The sequence below is a fragment of the Elephas maximus genome, chromosome 19 (assembly GCF_024166365.1).
Source record: "Elephas maximus indicus isolate mEleMax1 chromosome 19, mEleMax1 primary haplotype, whole genome shotgun sequence".
Classification (NCBI taxonomy): Eukaryota; Metazoa; Chordata; class Mammalia; order Proboscidea; family Elephantidae; genus Elephas; species Elephas maximus.
Genome location: NC_064837.1, coordinates 66,287,446 through 66,305,600, shown reverse-complemented (window position 1 = coordinate 66,305,600; position 18,155 = coordinate 66,287,446). Strand labels below are relative to the sequence as shown.

The 18,155-nt window shown below is 42.5% G+C and overlaps 1 protein-coding gene across 2 annotated transcripts in view; it reads left to right on the top strand.

The window, feature by feature from the left end:
* Nucleotides 1-18,155, top strand: part of SRP68 (signal recognition particle 68) — a 45,745-nt gene that overhangs the window by 4,515 nt on the left and 23,075 nt on the right. For both annotated transcript variants that reach the window (XM_049859541.1, XM_049859540.1), the window contains 6 exons: nucleotides 8,414-8,527; nucleotides 10,307-10,502; nucleotides 11,276-11,358; nucleotides 12,196-12,305; nucleotides 12,722-12,804; nucleotides 16,731-16,871. In XM_049859541.1, the coding sequence (XP_049715498.1) occupies nucleotides 8,466-8,527; nucleotides 10,307-10,502; nucleotides 11,276-11,358; nucleotides 12,196-12,305; nucleotides 12,722-12,804; nucleotides 16,731-16,871 (675 nt within the window). In that variant the 5' untranslated portion in view covers nucleotides 8,414-8,465. The remainder of the gene's footprint in view (nucleotides 1-8,413; nucleotides 8,528-10,306; nucleotides 10,503-11,275; nucleotides 11,359-12,195; nucleotides 12,306-12,721; nucleotides 12,805-16,730; nucleotides 16,872-18,155) is intronic.

Here is an 18,155-nt window from a genome sequence, read left to right as displayed (position 1 = left end):
TTTTTTTTAATATTGTGTTTTTGGTGAAAGTTTACACAGCACTTTAGGTTTCCATTCAACAATTTCTGCACAGGTTGTTCAGTGACATTGGTTACATTCTTCACAATGTGTGAACATTCTCATTATTTCCATTCTGGTTGTACTGTTTTCATTAGTCTAGTTTTCCTGCTTCTGTACATTCTCATCTTTGTTTTAATGTAATTGTTGACCACAGGTGATTTTTTTTAAAGGAACACAGTATTTACAGATGATATTCATTATTTTTTTGAGTCAGTTTGTTATCTACAGTGTGACTTCAGGGGTTAGTTTTGGTTCGGGATCGAAAGACTATCTCAGGGCAGTGGTCTCAGGAAGTCCTCTAGTCTCAACCAGTCCAGTAGGTCTTTTTTTGTTTGTTTGTGTTTATAAAGGAATTTGAGGTTTTGTTTCACATTTTTCTCCCATTTTATCAGGGTCCATCTATTGTAGCCCTGATTAGAGTGGTCGGTAGTGGTAGCTGGGCACCATCTAGTTCTCTTGGTCTCAGGGTAGATGAGGCCATGATTCATGCAGACTATTTGTCCTGTAGACTAGTTTCTTCATTTTCTTAAAAGATTATTCTGGCTGCTGTTTGGAGGATGGATTATAAGGGAAAAAAATAAGGATAGCTTAACTAGGAGGCAAATTCAGCCCAAATGAGACGATGGGAGCTCGGACTAGGATTTTAGCAGTGGAGGTGTTCAGAAGTGGATGGGATGAGTTTGGGATATTTTGGAGGATAAGTTTGGAGTATCTATGGATTGGATGTGAGGGGTCAGGAAAAAAGGAAGTGACAGTAAATTCTGGTTTTGGGGCTTGAAGATTGCTTTGTAGGATTACATTATGTGAGTTAATCACAGTTTATGTATCACTCTCTTGATGGGCTTGAGCTTGAGTTTAGCTTGAACTTGGATGAGAGCGCCATTTATGGACATGAGAAAAGACTGAGGAGCAAGTTGGTGGAGAGGGAGCAGGTGATCATTTCTATTTTGGACATGTTTGAGGTGCCTGTTAGATATCCAAGTGGAGATGTCAGATAGGTACTTGGAAATAGAAGTTTGGAGTTCAGTGGAGAAGTCAGGAGTGAAGATAAATTTTGGCCATCACGGACATGTAAGTGGTATTTAAACCGTGGGGTAAATGAGATTATCTGGGGAGGGAGTGAAGTGTCTTTTTTCCTCCACCTTGCTGCCAAGAAAGGGGATTGAGAAACAGAAGCTAGAAAGGGAGGAGGAAGCCGAGAGGAGAAAATGCTCCAAGAAGGATCAAGTGGTAGGTTTTCAGACACTTCTGAGTGGTCTCGTAATAGAAGGCTAGGGAAAGACTGTTGGTTTTGGTAATAGAGAGGTCATTAATGATTTTTTTAATTAATTTTTTTATTTTGAGAATTACAGATTTACATGCAGTTGTAAGAAATGATACAAAAAGATTGCATGCACGCTTCATCCAGCTAATGGAAATGGCTCCCTTGATTACTAACCTGGAGTTTGGCGGTTCGAACCCACCCAGCAGCACTGCAGAAGAAAGACCTGGTGATCTGCTTCTATAAAGATTATAGCCAAGAGAACCCTAAGGAACAGTTCTACTCTGTAACGCATGGGGTTGTCATGAGTCAGAACTGACTGGATGAAAATAGGTTGTTTTTTTTTTTTTTAATACGGTATCAGAACCTAGGATGGACATTTATACGGTAAAGATACAGAACAATTTCTTCATTTCAGGGGTCCTTCATGTTGCCCTTTTATAGCCACACCTCCTTTTTCTCACCCTCACTCTCTCCTTAATCCCTAGCAACTACCAATCTGTTCTCTATTTCTATAATTGTGTCATTTCAAGAATGGCATATGTATGGAATCATACAGTATAAGCTTTCAGGGTCAGCTTTTGTTTCACTTAGCATAATTTTCCGGAGAGTCATCCAAGTTGTTACACGCGTGAATAGTTTGTTCCTTTTTATTTCCGAGTAGCATTCCATGGTGTGGATGTACCACAGCTTGTCTAACCACTCACCCGTTGAAGGGCATCTCTGGGTTGTTTCCAGGACTTGGGTGTTGTGAATAAACCTGCTGTAAGCACACGTGTACAGGTTTTTGTGTGGACATAAGTTTTCATTTGTCTAGGATAAATGCCCAACAGTGCAGTTGCATGTCTGGTTTTTTAAGAGACTGCGAAATTGTTTTCTAGAGTGGCTGTACCATTTTATATTCCCCCAGCGATGTCTGAGTGACCCGGTGTGTCTGCGTTCTTGTCAGCATTTGGTGTTATCTCTATTTTTTATTTTAGCCATTCTGATAGGTGTGTAGTGATAGCTCATTAATTTGCATTTCCCTAATGGCTAGTGATGTTGGACATTTTTTCATGTGCTTATTTACCATTGTAAATCCTTTTTGGTGAAATGTCCCTTCATGCCTTTTACCTGTTTTCTAATTGGATTGTTTAGATTTTTTTTTTCATCTTGGGTTTTGAGAGTTCTTTATATATTCTAGATGCTAATTCTCTGTCAGTTACGTGGTTTGCAAGTATTTTCTCCCACTCTGTAGCTTGCCTTTTCATCTCACAGAGGTAAAATTCTTAATTTTTTTTTTTTTTTTATAATAACTTTTATTAAGCTTCAAGTGAACGTTTACAAATCCAATCAGTCTGTCACATATAAGTTTACATACATCTCACTCCCTACTCCCATTTACTCTCCCCGTCTTGAGTCAGCCCTTTCAGTCTCTCCTTTCTTGACAATTTTGCCGGCTTCCCTCTCTCTCTATCCTCCCATCCCCCCTTCAGACAAGAGTTGCCAACACAATCTCAAGTGTACACCTGATATAATTAGCTCACTCTTCATCAGCGTCTCTCTCCCACCCGCTGACCAGTCCCTTTCATGTCTGATGAGTTGTCTTCAGGGATGGTTCCTGTCCTGTGTCAACAGAAGGTCTGGAGAGCATGACCGCCGGGATTCCTCTAGTCTCAGTCAGACCATTAAGTTTGGTCTTCTTATGAGAATTTGGGGTCTGCATCCCACTGCTCTCCTGCTCCCTCAGGGGTCCTCTGCTGAGCTCCCTGTCAGGGCAGTCATCGATTGTGGCCGGGCACCAACTAGTTCTTCTGGTCTCAGGATGATGTAGGTCTCTGGTTCATGTGGCCCTTTCTGTCTCTTGGGCTCTTAGTTGTCATGTGGGCTTGGTGTTCTTCATTTTCCTTTGCTCCAGGTGGGTTGAGACCAATTGCTGCATCTTAGATGGCTGCTTGTTAGCATTTAAGACCCCAGACGCCACATTTCAAAGTGGGATGCAGAATGATTTCATAATAGAATTATTTTGCCAATTGACTTAGAAGTCCCCGCAAACCATGTTTCCCAGACCCCCGCGCTTGCTCCGCTGAGCTTTGAAGCATTCATTTTATCCCGGAAACTTCTTTGCTTTTGGTCCAGTCCAATTGAGCTGACCTTCCATGTATTGAGTGTTGTCTTTCCCTTCACCTAAAGCAGTTCTTATCTACTGATTAATCAATAAAAAAACCCTCTCCCACCCTCCCTCCCTCCCCCCCTCGTAACCACAAAAGTATGTGTTCTTCTCAGGTTTACTATTTCTCAAGATCTTATAATAGTGGTCTTATACAATATTTGTCCTTTTGCCTCTGACTCATTTCGCTCAGCATAATGCCTTCCAGGTTCCTCCATGTTATGAAATGTTTCAGAGATTCGTCACTGTTCTTTATCGATGCGTAGTATTCCATTGTGTGAATATACCACAATTTATTTACCCATTCATCCGTTGATGGACACCTTGGTTGCTTCCAACTTTTTGCTATTGTAAACAGAGCTGCAATAAACATGGGTGTGCATATATCTGTTTGTATGAAGGCTCTTGTATCTCTAGGGTATATTCCGAGGAGTGGGATTTCTGGGTTGTATGGTAGTTCTATTTCTAACTGTTTAAGATAACGCCAGATAGATTTCCAAAGTGGTTGTACCATTTTACATTAAAATTCTTAATTTTGATGAAGTCTAATTTATCCTTTTAGGGGTCTTGCTTTTGGTGTCAAATCCGAAAACTCTTTGCATAGTCCTAACTCATGAAAATTATTTCTGTTTTTTCTAAATGTTTTATATTTTTCCATTGTTTGTGATCCCTTTTGAGTTAATTATTGTATATTGTATGAGATTATGTCGAGAGTGATTTTTTAGCCAATGGTTATCCAGCTGTTCCAGCACCATTTTTTGAAAAGCGTATCTTTCCTCCATGAAATTACTATTGCACTTTGCCAGAAATCAGTTAAGCAGGCTTACAGCCATGATGAGTCTATTTCCGGGCTCTCTATTCTTTTCCATTGTTCTGTGTCTTGTCTCTCTACTAGTACCACGCAGTCTTGATTACTGTAGCCATACTCATTGCTGTTGGGTCGAATCCAACTCTACGATGGAGCAGAACTGCCCCATGGGTTTCCAAGGCTGTAATCTTTACAGGAGCAGACTGCCACGTCTTTCTCCCGTGAAGTGACTGGTGGGTTCAAACCACCGACCTTTCTGTTAGAAGCTGAGTGCCTAACCACTGCATCACCAGGGCTCCTTACTGTATTTATAGAGGTCTTGAAATCAGATAGACTGATTTCTTCCATTTTATTCCTCTTCAATATTGTTCTAGCTATTCTACTTCCTTTGCCTTTCCATGGGGCCCTGGTGGTGCAGTGGTTAAGTGTTTGGCTACTAACCAAAAGGTTGGCAGTTTGAATCCACCAGCTGCTCCTTGGAAACTCTGTGGGACAGTTCTGCTCGTCCTGTAGGGTCACTACGAGCCGGAATTTACTCCACGGCAACGGTTTTTTATTTGCCTTTCCATGTAAATTTTAGAGTAATCTTGTCTGTATATGAAAAATCTTGCTGGCATTTCAATAACAATTGTATAAAATGTGTTGATCAATTTGAGGAGAATAGACATCTTTACTGTGTTGAGTCTTCCAAGCCGTGAACTAATATGTCTCCATTTATTTGGGTCTTTGATTTTTGTACATCATTGTTTTGTAGTAGTTTTCATCATGCAAGTCCTGACCATGTTTTGTTAGATTTACACCGAAATATTTTCTTTCTTTCTTTTTTGAGTGATTGTAAATGATATTGTATTTTTAATTTCAGCATCGTTGATGACATTTTAGGAACAGTTTGAAGGAATTAGTGGAGACGGAAGCCTGAATGGAGTAGGTTGAGGAGAGAATGACAGGTGTGAACGTAGAGATGGCAGCTATAGACCATGAGCTGAAGAAGTTTGACTGTAAAGGAAGCAGAGGAATGGGGAGGCAGCTGAAGTGCAGGCATGAGGTCAAAGGACAGGTTTTTCTCTCTGTGTGTATTTACTATAAGATCCTTTGGTAACTTCTGTATTTTACCTAGGTATCACACGGCTGCCAGCTACATTTACTGTTCCTTAATTTGTTGAATTTCTCCCCATTGGAGAATAATAGCCTGTGGTCATGTTTTGTTTTACTCTGCTTTTGATTGCCCTAGGTTAGCATCTGATTACTGTGCGTAAGATAAATGACCATTACCTTGGGGGCAAAAGTTGCTTAATAGGAATGAACTATTAGCTTGCTGATTGTTGAGAGAGATTCTCCAGTTTTTTTTTTTTTTTTTTTTTTTAACACAATAGATTCTTCATGGAAAATGTTACTCTCTAGGCCGACAGCTGCTAGTAAACATAAGCTTATTTATTGCTGTCCTTAGGTTGGGTGATTTAAATCATCCTGAACTTGTCTTGTTAAACCAGCTGGTAACCAAAAGTTGGTGGTTCGAACCCACTAGTATCTCCTTGGGAGGAAAGACCTGGCAACATGCTCCCGTAAAGATCACAGCCTAGGTGGCGTCTGGGGTCTTAAAAGCTTGTGACCATCCATCTAAGATATGTCTACTGGTCCCCACCCCGACTGGAGCAGGAGGGAATGAAGAAAACCAAAGACACAAGGGAAAGACTAGTCCACTACCACAGCCTTCACCAGACTGAATCCAGCACAACTAGATGGTGCCTGGCTATCACCACTGACTGCCCTGACAAGGATCACAATAGAGGGTCCTAGACAGAGCTGAAGAAAAATGTAGAACAAAATTCTAACTCAAAAAAAAAAAGGCCAGACTCACTGGTCTGACAGAGACCGGAGAAACCCCAAGAGTATGGTTTCTATACTCCCTTTTAACTCAGCACTGAAGTCACTCCTGAGGTTCACTCTTCAGCCAAAGATTAGACAGGCCTATAAAACAAAGAATAACATATGTAGTTCAACTACGTATATGAGACTAAATGGGCACACCAGCCCAGGGTCAAGGACAAGAAGACAGGAGAGGACAGGAAAGCCAGACGAATGGAAATGGGGAACCCAGGGCCGAGAAGGGAAGAGTGTTGACATGTTGCGGGTTGGCAACCAATGTCACAAAACAATATGTGTATTTATTTTTTAATGAGAAACTGATTTGCTCTGTAAAGTGTCACCTAAAGCACAGCTTAAAAAAGAAAAAAAAATGACAGCCTAGGAAACCCTATAGGACAGTTCTACTCTGCCTGTAGAACCACTATGAGTTGGAACTGACTTGACAGCACCCAGCAACAACAGTATAGAAGTAGACTGTTGGTTCAGGGTGTATGAACATTTTTATTCTTGATCTTGATCAATGCATCCATATCGCCAGAAAAGTTTGCCAGTTTATACTTGTGTCCATGTATGCACATCCCACTTGATTTTTATGTAAAAAGGTAAGCGATGATTAAAGGTCATACTAGGAATCGAGGGAGAAAATCTGGTTCATCAATTCAACCCATTGTACTGTTGCTTCTTTTTAATAACCTATGCCCTGGTAGCTTTAAGACGGAGATGCTGAAGCATCATTTAAGCATCTTCTGATTGTAAAGGATCTACTGTATCATTTTGATTTAAGGGTTGGTAAAATCTCATCAAGGATTTCATTTTACTTGGATCCACCATCAGCACCCATGGAAGCAGCAGTCGAGAAGTCAAACAGCATATTTCATTGGGCACATCTGCTGCAAAAGACCTCTTTAAAGTGTTAAAAAGCAAAGATGTCACCTCGAAGACTAAGGTGCACCTGGCCCAAGCCATGGTGTTTTCAGTCGGCTCATATGCATGCAAAAGCTGGATGATAATAAGGAGGACCGAAGAATTGACGCCTTTGGATTACAGTGTTGGCGAAGAATACTGAGTATACCATGGACTGCCAAAAGAACGAACAAATCTGTCTTGTAAAAAGTGCAACCAGAGTGCCCCTTGGAAGCAAGGATGGTGAGACTATGTCTCAAATATTTTGGACATGTTATCAGGAGGGATCAGTCCCTGGACAAGGACATCATGCTTGGTAAAGTAGAGGGTCAGTGAAACAGAGGAAGACCCTCAGCAAGATCAGTTGACACAGTGGCTGCAACAGCGGGCTCAAGTGTAATGATTGTGAGGATGGCGCAGGACAGGGCCGTGTTTCATTCCGTTGCACATAGGGTTGCTATGAGTCAGAACTGACTTGACGGCTCTGACAACAACAATCGGAAACCATGGTGGCGTAGTGGTTAAGTGCTACAGCTGCTGACCAAAAGGTCAGCAGTTCAAATCCACCATATGCTCCTTGGAAACTCAATGGGGCGGTTCTACTCTGTCCTATAGGGTCGCTATGAGTCGGAATCAACTCGATGGCAACGGGGTTTTTTTAAACAACGACCACACAATCTTATATGTACTTACTACTCTCGTTTAGTCAAAATACATTTATCGAACATGCGTGTGCTTGACTCTGCTAAAGCTCTGGGGGAAATTTAAAAACCACATCATACCTGCACTACAGAGTTTATCCTCTTGAGGGGCCAGATACGTGTGAACATAACCGTGACGCGGTGTGCTGTAATAGAGCTGCAGGAGCACAGCCCAGGGAGGCAGCTCCCAAGAGGTGATGTTTGCAGGCTTCCTGGTGATAGCCTAATTGCTTTTCCTTCAGATATGCTTGCAGGTCCTTTCTCCTTTACGATGTCTCTTCGCCTTCTTTACTTCCACGAGAACCTGACTCTTTCAGGGCCCAGCTACAGGTTTTTAGAAGAAAAGACTGACTACTCCTGTCATTCCCATCCAATTTGACATTGGCCTTGTTTTTTTGGGTTGTCATTTTGTCTGCATGATCCTCCCCAGCTAGAGTGTGAATTGCTTGAGAGTGGGTACTGTGTCCTGCATCTCTTTGTTTCTGTAATACCAGTCATTGCCCTGCATGTTTCAGTTGTTCAGTAAATGTTGGCAAGATGATGTGTGGTATGTATAGTAACCATACGTGGAAGACCCCAAACCTTTGACCTTGCCTTATTACAGAATTTACTATTCAAAACACTGTCAGCATGGTTGAATGATTTTTGTTTGTGCTTTCTCGTAGGGGCTACTGTTCCCGTAGACAAAGACGTCTCCGCAAAACACTCAACTTCAAGATGGGGAATAGACACAAATTCACAGGGAAGAAAGTAACTGAGGACCTTCTGACTGATAACAGGTAATGACCGTCTCAATGCGAGGTGCTAATAACTGAATTTACTAATGCATTTATTGAACACTTCCAAGGCAGCAGACGTTGTGCCTAACTCTTTAACTATCTCATGTGATTCTTTTAGGAACTCTGTGGAATGAGCATTTTTATTGTTCCTGGCTTATAAGATGAGGAAATTTTGAGTCAAAAAGATTTAGTAACTTGTTGAAGATCAGTAATGATATGGTAAATACTAAAGTCAGTGATTAGAACCTAATCAGTTAAGGTAAGGTTCTAGCATGTAAATTTCAAGGTCTAAGTGCTTAAATCAAGCTCTTAAATCCTATGTGAAATCTAGCTGTTCCTAAGAGTTCCGTATTTTAGTGCAGATTACAGCAGTGTTTCACATTTGCTGAAGGATTAACCTGTCAAGCAGCATGTATTGAAAGTCTCAAGGTTAATTCCTTAAACTGTGGCCTGCAAGCCAAATTGGCTCTCTTAACATCTATTTTTATAAATAAAGTTTTATTGGAACACAGCCATGCCCATTCGTTTAGCATTGTTCGTGCTGCTTTTGTGCTACTGTGGCAAAGTAGTTATAGCTGTGTAGCCTGCAAAGCCTAAAATATTTACTACTGGGCTCTTAGAAAAAATTCGCTGCTCCCTGGTCGAGTGTGTGGCCAGGGCTGACAAGACTCCATATTGAATATAAAAGAGGTAGGAGGCCAAGCTCTTGAACCATGTTGACTGTGGTCTTGCTGGTCAACATGTAAAACCAGGAAACACTATAAGATAACGAAAGTGCCACATTGTGTGTCATTTACTCTTAAGAATTCTGAAGTCTTGGAAGGGAGGGCTTAGCTCAGTGTACTTGACTGGGAAGCCCGGAAGCCTGCCTGGAGGAGGCTGGACTTGGTGGATCGGTGAGAGGAAAGGACATTCTGTGTCAGGGGAAAGCACTTACGATGGTTTCTGGATGCAGCCCAGGAACTGTAGAACTCTGGATAGGTGGATGTTGAGGAAACTGACCTGGTTCGTGGAGGCACAGCCAGGAGCCAAGCGTGGGGACGCTGATGGAAAGTAGCAGGTGATGCTTCTTAAGTTCCGATGAGATGAACTTAGGAAGCATCAGAAACTAAAAGATCTGGGCTCTCTTTTGATAGAGAGATCTTTTATTTTGTAGAGGCAAGGTAAAGCTGAAATTTAAGGAAAATTAAATATGTAGATTAAAGAACGACTCACCAGGATAATAATAAAAACAGAGTAACTAACTCTTACTGAGCCCTCAGCAAGTGCCAGGCTCTGTTCTAAGATGTTACATGTACGTTAGATGCGGAGAGCAAGGCACAGAAAGATCAGCACTTTGCCTGGAGTCTCAGAGCCAGTAAGTGATGGTAGGAAGAGTAGAACCCAGGCATTCTTGTTCTAGAGCCCTCCCTCTTACATTGCAACCACTCCCTCTTAAGAGTTTGGTTTCTAACTGGGTTGGGATGATGGAGGTGTTGATGTGCGCCCCTCCAGGCCTCTGATAAAATTTGGAAGGAGTATGTCAAGAGTCTGAGTTTGCCGAGTTTGAGGTGGTAGCAGACTTTTCAATGAGTAGGTGGTGAGAAATCAGGTAGAGGGTGAGTTGGGATCAGTCACGGCTGAGACTGTGAGAAGAGCCGTTTCTGAGGGAGGAGTGAGAGGGAAAGTGCAGAGAAACGTTGAGAGGCCGAAGATTGCTCCTCAGAGAATGTGTTTGAGTCTCATATTCCTGGCCTTTGATGTTCAGCTCTCCCGTTCTTGTCTCTCTGTGTGGTCTAGATACCTGCTGTTGGTTCTGATGGATGCCGAGAGAGCCTGGGGCTATGCCATGCAGCTCAAACAGGAAGCCAATACCGAGCCCCGGAAACGGTTTCACTTGTTGTCTCGTCTCCGCAAAGCCGTGAAGCATGCGGAGGAACTGGAACGCTTGTGTGAGAGCAGTCGGGTGGATGCCAAGACCAAGCTGGAGGCTCAGGCTAGTGTCTTACACCCAGCTTTGCTGTACTGTGGGGCTTAGAGACTCTGTTCTGACTTAAACAGAACAGAGTTTCTTACATTATAAATTGATATTCAGGAGAAGGAAAAAAAACTTCAGATCTTATTTTTAAAAGGCGAAGTTGATACCTCTTGCTTTTGTCTTTGAGCTCTTGGTTTTTCATAATTAGCTGTAGCTTTTCAAGAAAGGTCGTGCATCTTTTAATGTGTAGATGGGAAACCTGCATCTTATACGAGTTCACAAGATAAAGAAAGCAGTTACTTTATTGAATTTTTTAAAAAGACATGAGGATAATGTCCTCCAGGTTCACTCATGAGATGTTTTGTAACATGGATGGAATTGGAGGATATTGTACTGAGCAAAGTGAGTCAGTCACAAAGGTACAAGTATCGTATGAGACCACTGTTAGAAAGAAACAAGAAAAGGTTTACATCAGGGGGCAAAAAAAGAGAGAGATGATGATGTATTGCAATTTTATGTACAACTGTAGATTCTTATAGCCAAGAAGCTGGTTTTTAAGTGAAGAAAACAACTTTTGTTTATTTTGAAGTTCTCTTCTGGAAAGTGAACTGAATTACAACACATTACCTGTGTATCGCATCTTATTGGTCAGATAAGTTTTTAACTTTAAAAATCAGCCTGGATATGTCGATACCCTTGATAGCAGAGTTAGAAGCAAGTAGCAGAATAGTGAGCTGCAGTGCTGGCCCCGTAACTTTGAAGCCGTTTCTATCTTCTCCGTCACTTTACAGGCTTACACAGCTTACCTCGCAGGAATGCTGCGTTTTGAACATCAGGAATGGAAAGCTGCTATTGAGGCTTTTAACAAATGCAAGTAAGTTCTCTTGTCCTAAATCTGTTGGTTGGTTTTGATTATCGATCGTCAGATTCAGGATGCTAGTAAGCTAATGGCTTATGCCTGTGAAAGATAGAACAGTTCCTCTCGTTCTTAGAACATACTGCTTAGTCATCTAGTGAGGCTGTAACAGAAATACCACAAGTGGGGGGCTTTAGCAAACAGAAATTTACTTTCTCACAGTTCAGGAGGTTAGAAGTCTGAATTCAGGGCTCTAGGGGAAGGCTCTCTGTTGGCTCTTGGGGAAGATGCTTGTTCCTTGTTATCTTAGTGATCTTCATGTGGTCTGGCATCTATCTTTTCCCGACTTCTCTCACTGGCTTGGTTAATCTCTTATATCTCAAAAGAGATTGAATTAAGGTACACCTTACGCTAATACCATCTTATTAATGTAGCAAAGAAAACCCCTGCCCAAATATGATTATAACCATAAAAAAAAAAAAAATAGGTATAAAAAAATAAAAAACCATTGCTGTCGAGTTGATTCCAACCCCTAGTGACCCTATAGGACAAAGCAGAACTGCCCCATAGGGTTTCCAAGGAGTGGCTAGTAGATTCGAACCGCCAGCCTCTTGGTTAGCAGCCGAGCTCTTAACCACTGTGCTGCGAGGGCTCCACCACAGGTATAGGGGTTGGGATTTAGAACACGTTTTTTTTTGTGGGAGGGGCACAGCTCAGTCCATTACACATACCAGTCGTGGTAGTTGGTAAAAGAGCTTCAAAGGGCTGAATTTTGTTTTTAGCCACAATGTCCCTCGTGAGTGTATTTTTTTCAAAATAAGGCTGCTGTGAAACCTGCGGTTTCTCTCCTCACAGAACCATCTATGAGAAGCTGGCCAGCGCGTTCACCGAAGAGCAGGCTGTGCTGTACAATCAGCGTGTGGAGGAGATTTCACCCAACATCCGCTACTGTGCTTACAACATCGGTGAGCAGGGACCCAGGCTCCCACTTGACTTGAGGATTGGCACATGGCTCAGGGGTAGCTCAGTCTCAGCAAGCCTGGAGAATTTATTTAACTTTCTTCCCCTTCCCTTGTATCCACGTTTGGTGTGGGTTTTTATGGCAAACATGTGACTATCAAAGTCAGCCCTGCTCAAAGTTATAGAAGGCAGTTGATTTGTTTGCATTCCTTCCTGCCATCTCCTGTACTTCCCAAGAGCAGTCTTGTTTTTCTCCAGTCAAGTTCACTCTTTGTAAAAGTACTTGTTTTCAGAGACTAAATCATAGCACTGTATTCATTTAAACATATTTGTGGAGAGGGACGAGCTCCTGTAAGTCTCAGTTGAACCTAGTACTTCTGGAGAGAACAGACCCTTGAAGATCTCTCTCTCTGTCTCTCAGGGGACCAGTCAGCCATCAGTGAACTAATGCAGATGAGACTGAGATCCGGAGGTACTGAGGGTCTGCTCGCGGAAAAATTGGAGGTAATCTAGTATGTACATTTTTGTGACAAGTCTTTTACTGGGTTTTGAAAACGTTATTGTTGTCATTAGGTGCCATCAAGTCGGTTCCGACTCCTAGTGACCCTGTATGTACAACAGGACAAAACACTGCGTGGTCCTGCGCCATCCTCACAATCATTGCCATGTTTGAGCCCATTTTTTCAGCCACTGTTGTCAGTCCATCTTCTTGAGGATCTTCATCTTCTGCTGACCCTCTACTTTACCAAGCATGATGTCTTTGTTTGGGGACTGGTCCCTCCTGATAATATCCCCAAAGTACAGGAGATGAAGTCTCACCATCCCTGCTTCCAAGGGGCATTCTGGCTGTAATTCTCCTGAGACAGACTTGTTCGTTCTTCTGCTAGTCCATCCTGTATTCAATATTCTTCATCAACACCATAGTTCAAAGGCATCAGTTCTTCTTCGGTCTTCCTTCTCTGTTGTCCGGCTTTTGCGTGCATGTGAAGCGATTGGAAATACCATGGCTTAGGTCAGGCGCACCTTAGCCCCCAAAGCAACATCTTTGCTTTTTAAACACTTGAAGAGGTATTTTGCCACAGATTTGCTCAATGCAATATGTTGTTTGATTTCATGACTGCTGTTACTGTGGGCATTGATTATGGAGCCACGATTATGGTGTTAATTAGGGAAGTAACAGCTTATACTTCAGGTTCGGGAATGCTCAGGATGCAGTTCTTCCATCAGAATAGGCTCTTCTCAGCCATGCCCACAGGCACGCCTCTCTCTGGCCCCTTCAGCCTCTGCCCTGCTTGGGCAAGTGTTACAGAGCTCTTTTAGCTCTGCTGATAAGTGCCCAGAGGCACCCTACTCTGCCAGTAAGCCTCGGCCCAAAGACGCTAAGCTTTCTTGCTTTGTGGGCTGGGAAACTCACTTTACCATCTCCTGCTGGTCTGGCTCAGCTGCCTCTGCTATTGCCATTACTCTGCTGCTGCTTGCTGTCTCTTGCTGTCTTTGGTGGTACAGCTCTCTCTCTGTCTCCTGGGTCTGGGAGGGTCTCAGGGCAGGGATCCTAGGTTCAAAGGATGTGCTCCACTCCTGTCTCTTCTTGGTGGTAGTCAGTTCGCCCCTTTGCTCTGGGATTGACTTCTCTTTTAAGCCTAGCAGAATGGCAAAACTAACCAATCCCCTTGTTAGGGTTCTGTACACCTTATTTGTATGGTCCCATCCCCACAACGGTGCCGTGCATCTTATTTACATTATTAGCAAGCTATCTAATCCCAAAATTCGTAGTTATCTAGTGCTGCTGTAATAGAAATACCACAGGTGGATGACTTAACAAACAAATGTATTCCCTTACACTTTAGGGAGGCTGGGAGTCTGAATTCAGGGCACCAGCTCTAGGGGAAGGCTTTCTCTCTCTTATCGGTCCTAGAGGACGGTCCTTGTCTCCTTTCAACATCTGTGGTAGGCCTGGCACCCCTTGGAGATCTCCATGTGTCTTGGCATCAATCTTCCCCTAGGTCTAGGAGGTTCTCAGCACAGGGACCCTGAGTCCAAAGGACATTCTCTATTCCTGGCTCTTCTTTCTTGGTAGTACAGAGGTACCAGGTCCTTCTTCCTAGTCTGTCTTAGTCTGGAAGTTCCGCTGAAATCTGTCTACCATTATTGACCCTGCTGGTATTTGAAATACTGGTGGCATAGCTTCCAGCATCATAAAAACACGCAAGCCACCACAGTATAACAAACTGATAGACAAGTGGCGTGTTCAACTTTTTTACCTCATTACATTTATCTAAGCAAGTAGTGTAGGTTCATTATAGAAAAAATAGGAAATATAGAAAATTGGGAGAAAAATCCAATCGTGTTCTCCTACCACTTAAGAGGTAACGCAATCAGTGTGATAACTATCTTGCAGACTTTTCTGTGGATAGAAAAAAGGCATATTTTTAAAATATCTCAGTTTACACTGTTAAGTAACCTGCTTCTGAATTTTAATATCATTGCATTTTTTCCATTTCGGTAAATATATTTCCACACCGTTGTCTTTCCATGGCTGCGCGGTACTCCTTTGTTTGGGAGTCTTTGTTAGATTTAACCACTTCAGTATTATTGATTGTTTAAGTAGTAAACAGGGTTACCATGAGCCTCCTGCTCCCAGGTTTTGCACACATTCTTACTTCATTAGAGAAAATTCTTATAAGCGGAATAGTGTGTTTTGGAAGCTTCTGATACATATTGACAAATGTCTTTAAGTAAGTTTCTATGTTACATATTTACTTGCAGCCTACACAGATGTGGGTGCCACCTCACAGTCTTACCTAGCCATGACATGGCTCTTTTTAACCTTCTACTGTACTTCTGACATTTGAGTTTCCATAAAAACTAAGGTAAATGATATGAACTAGGAAATTAAAGTAAACATAAATTTGCATATACCCTACTTTATAATGTATGATACATTGGTTATAGAAAATAAAGGTTCAGTATATGTATGTCAGGAGCCCTGGCGGCACAGTGATTAAAGTACTTGGCTGTTAACCAAGAGGTCAGGAGTTCGAATCCACCAGCTGCTCCATGGGAGAAAGATGTGGCAGTCTGCTTCTGTAAAGATTTACAGCTTTGGAAACCCTATAGGGCAGTTCTGCTCTGTCCTATAGGGTTCTTATGAGTTGGAATCGACTCCGTGGCAGTGTGTTTTTTTTTTTTTTGAAGATACGTATATATAGGTTTATGCACGTGTGCAGTGAAACCTGTGAGAGCCAGAGCTCGATGGGACTGCCTTGTTTTTCTGGGTCTCACAAGTTTTCTGCCTTTGACAGGGTGCAGTCTTAGCACTTTTCTGTCATTCTATTAGGGGAAAATATTTGCGTTTTCCTTCTCTGACAGGTTTCCACCTTACATAGATTCTGGCTTTCACAGATTTTACTATATGTCTATGTACATCTGTATATATGCATCCATGTGATTGTGTGCACATATATTCGTGTATATAATAAAGCGCATAGGGAACACAGAGAAGGATACCTATTAGACATAACCAGACATCTCACAGGATTGGATTTCTGGGTTTGAAAGATTGGGACCATAGTCTCGTGGGACATCTTGATCAATTGGCATAATATAGTTCAGAAAGTTATGTCCTACATACTAGTTTGGTGAGTAGTATCTGGGGTCTTAAAAGCTTGAGAGCAGCCGTCTAAGCTCCAACGATTGGTCTTTACTCGGAGCAAAAGAGAAAGAAGGAAACCAAAGACTCAAAGAAGAAACCAGTCTGCAGGACGGTCTACGCGAACCACAGCCTTATATCTACCTTGAGACTAGGAGAACTAGATGGTGCTTGGGTACTATCACTAACCATTCTAATCAGGGCTATAATAGATGGACCCCGACAGAATGGGGGAAAAATGTGGAACAGAACCTCAAATTCCTTAAGAAAAAAACAAAAAAACAGGCCTACTGGACTGGATGAGACTGAAGGACTCCCCGAGACTATTGCCCTGAGATACTCTTTAAACTTTGTAGCTAAGTAAGAAATTGCCTCAAAAAATAATGAATATTATCCGTAAATACTGTACTCCTTTAAAAAAAAGTCACCTATGTGAGACCAAACAGTCAACAATGACTTTAAGACAAAGATGAGAATGTGGGGCGGGGGGGTGGGGAGGCGGGGGGGGCGGGGGGCAGGGGACTAGATTAATGGAAACGGAACAGCCAGAAGGCAAGTCATGAGAATGCTCATGCATTGCAAGAATGTAACCAATGTCACTGAACGGCTTGTGTAGAAATTGTTGAATGAGAACCTAAGCTGCTGTGTAAACCTTCACCAAAGTCACAATAAAATATTATTAAAAAGAAAAGAAAGGGACAAATAGTAGGTTCCAGTTGTTTTCATCTGCTGTCACTTATACCCAAAGTTAAAGCTTTGATTTTTTAAAACTACTTTGCAGGCGCTTATCTCTCAGACTCGAGCCAAACAGGCAGCTACCATGAGCGAAGTGGCGTGGAGAGGGAGAACGGTCCCAGTGAAGATCGACAAAGTGCGGATCTTCTTGCTGGGGCTGGCTGACAACGAAGCAGCCATCACCCAGGTGAGGCGGAGTGCCCACTGCAGTCTCCTCTGCAGGAAGCTGCTTCTCCTCATGTCTTAAGATGTAGGGGTTTGTGGGGGCACATTTCTTACAAAACAAAAAATTATCTTAATGCTGTTTGGGATTTGATAACAGTCTGAAGATGCACCCTCTTGAGTAAAATTATTTTGAAAACTGAGTTTATAGGGGAGTTCTTACGTTTGGAGGGCAAAGAAATTGTCAATAACAGTTGTCAACATAAGGACGAGATCAATAAGGCTGTTTGAAGTGAGGGCTCACATTGGGCCCAGTAGGTGGTGCAGCAGCTTAGTGATTAGGTCTCTGGTGTTTGTCTGACCTCTTGTCCTGGCCTTCTAGCCTTGAAGGACCCACCTCTTGTACCTGAGCCCTTTCAGGAGAGCCTAGCTAAACCAGAATGTCTTGTTTTAGGTATGGGATATATGTGATGTTCATGCAAAGCTGTACCACTTGACGTGACTTACTAACCTGATTGCTACCTATTTGTGAATGTGGGCAACCAGACGAGTCCCAACGGATGGGGGATTTGGTGACGTTGGTTCACATGAAACAGACAGTGATTGGGCACTTTCTAGAGCTCCTTCTCCATCTGAGGTGAAACAAAAAAAAACCAAACCTTTTGCCATCGAGTCGATTCCGACTCATAGTGACCTTATAGAACAGAGTAGAACTGCTGCATACGGTTTCCAAGGAACCCCTGGTGGATGCTAACTGCCGACCTTTTGGTTGGCAGCCATAGCTCTTATTTACTACATCACCAGGGTTTCCATCTGAGGTGAAGGACATCTTAAAAAATTCGACTGCTGGTTGTGTCCACTGCCTCCCCAAGGGCCAGTGGTGTTTCATAGAATTCCCAGTAAGCTGTGGGCCCCTGAGTAATGTGTTTACACGTGTGCTTTTTCAGTTGAGTTGATGAGTTGTGTTAAGTGTCTGTACTTTTCAGTGATTTGTTCCAAAATGGTTAATCTGTGTTGGGGACAGCTTTCAACAACTGAAGAATTGATTAGTGCCCTAGTCTTGTGTTGCATATTGGATGCCCCCCCTCCCCCCATTTCCCTTTGATTTGCTTTAAGAACAGAAGACCACAATATCAGTTCCTTAAACTAAAAGACTCAGTAACTTTTTCTGAGTGCATCTCATCGGCACTGCTGTGTGACAGTACCTCCCCTGGACTGGGGTTCTCGGAGCAGCCGTTCAGGTTTTGTGATTGGGTCAGTATTTTGGTTCTGTTTTAAAATGCTGTGTGCTTCGAGGAGAGAACCACCA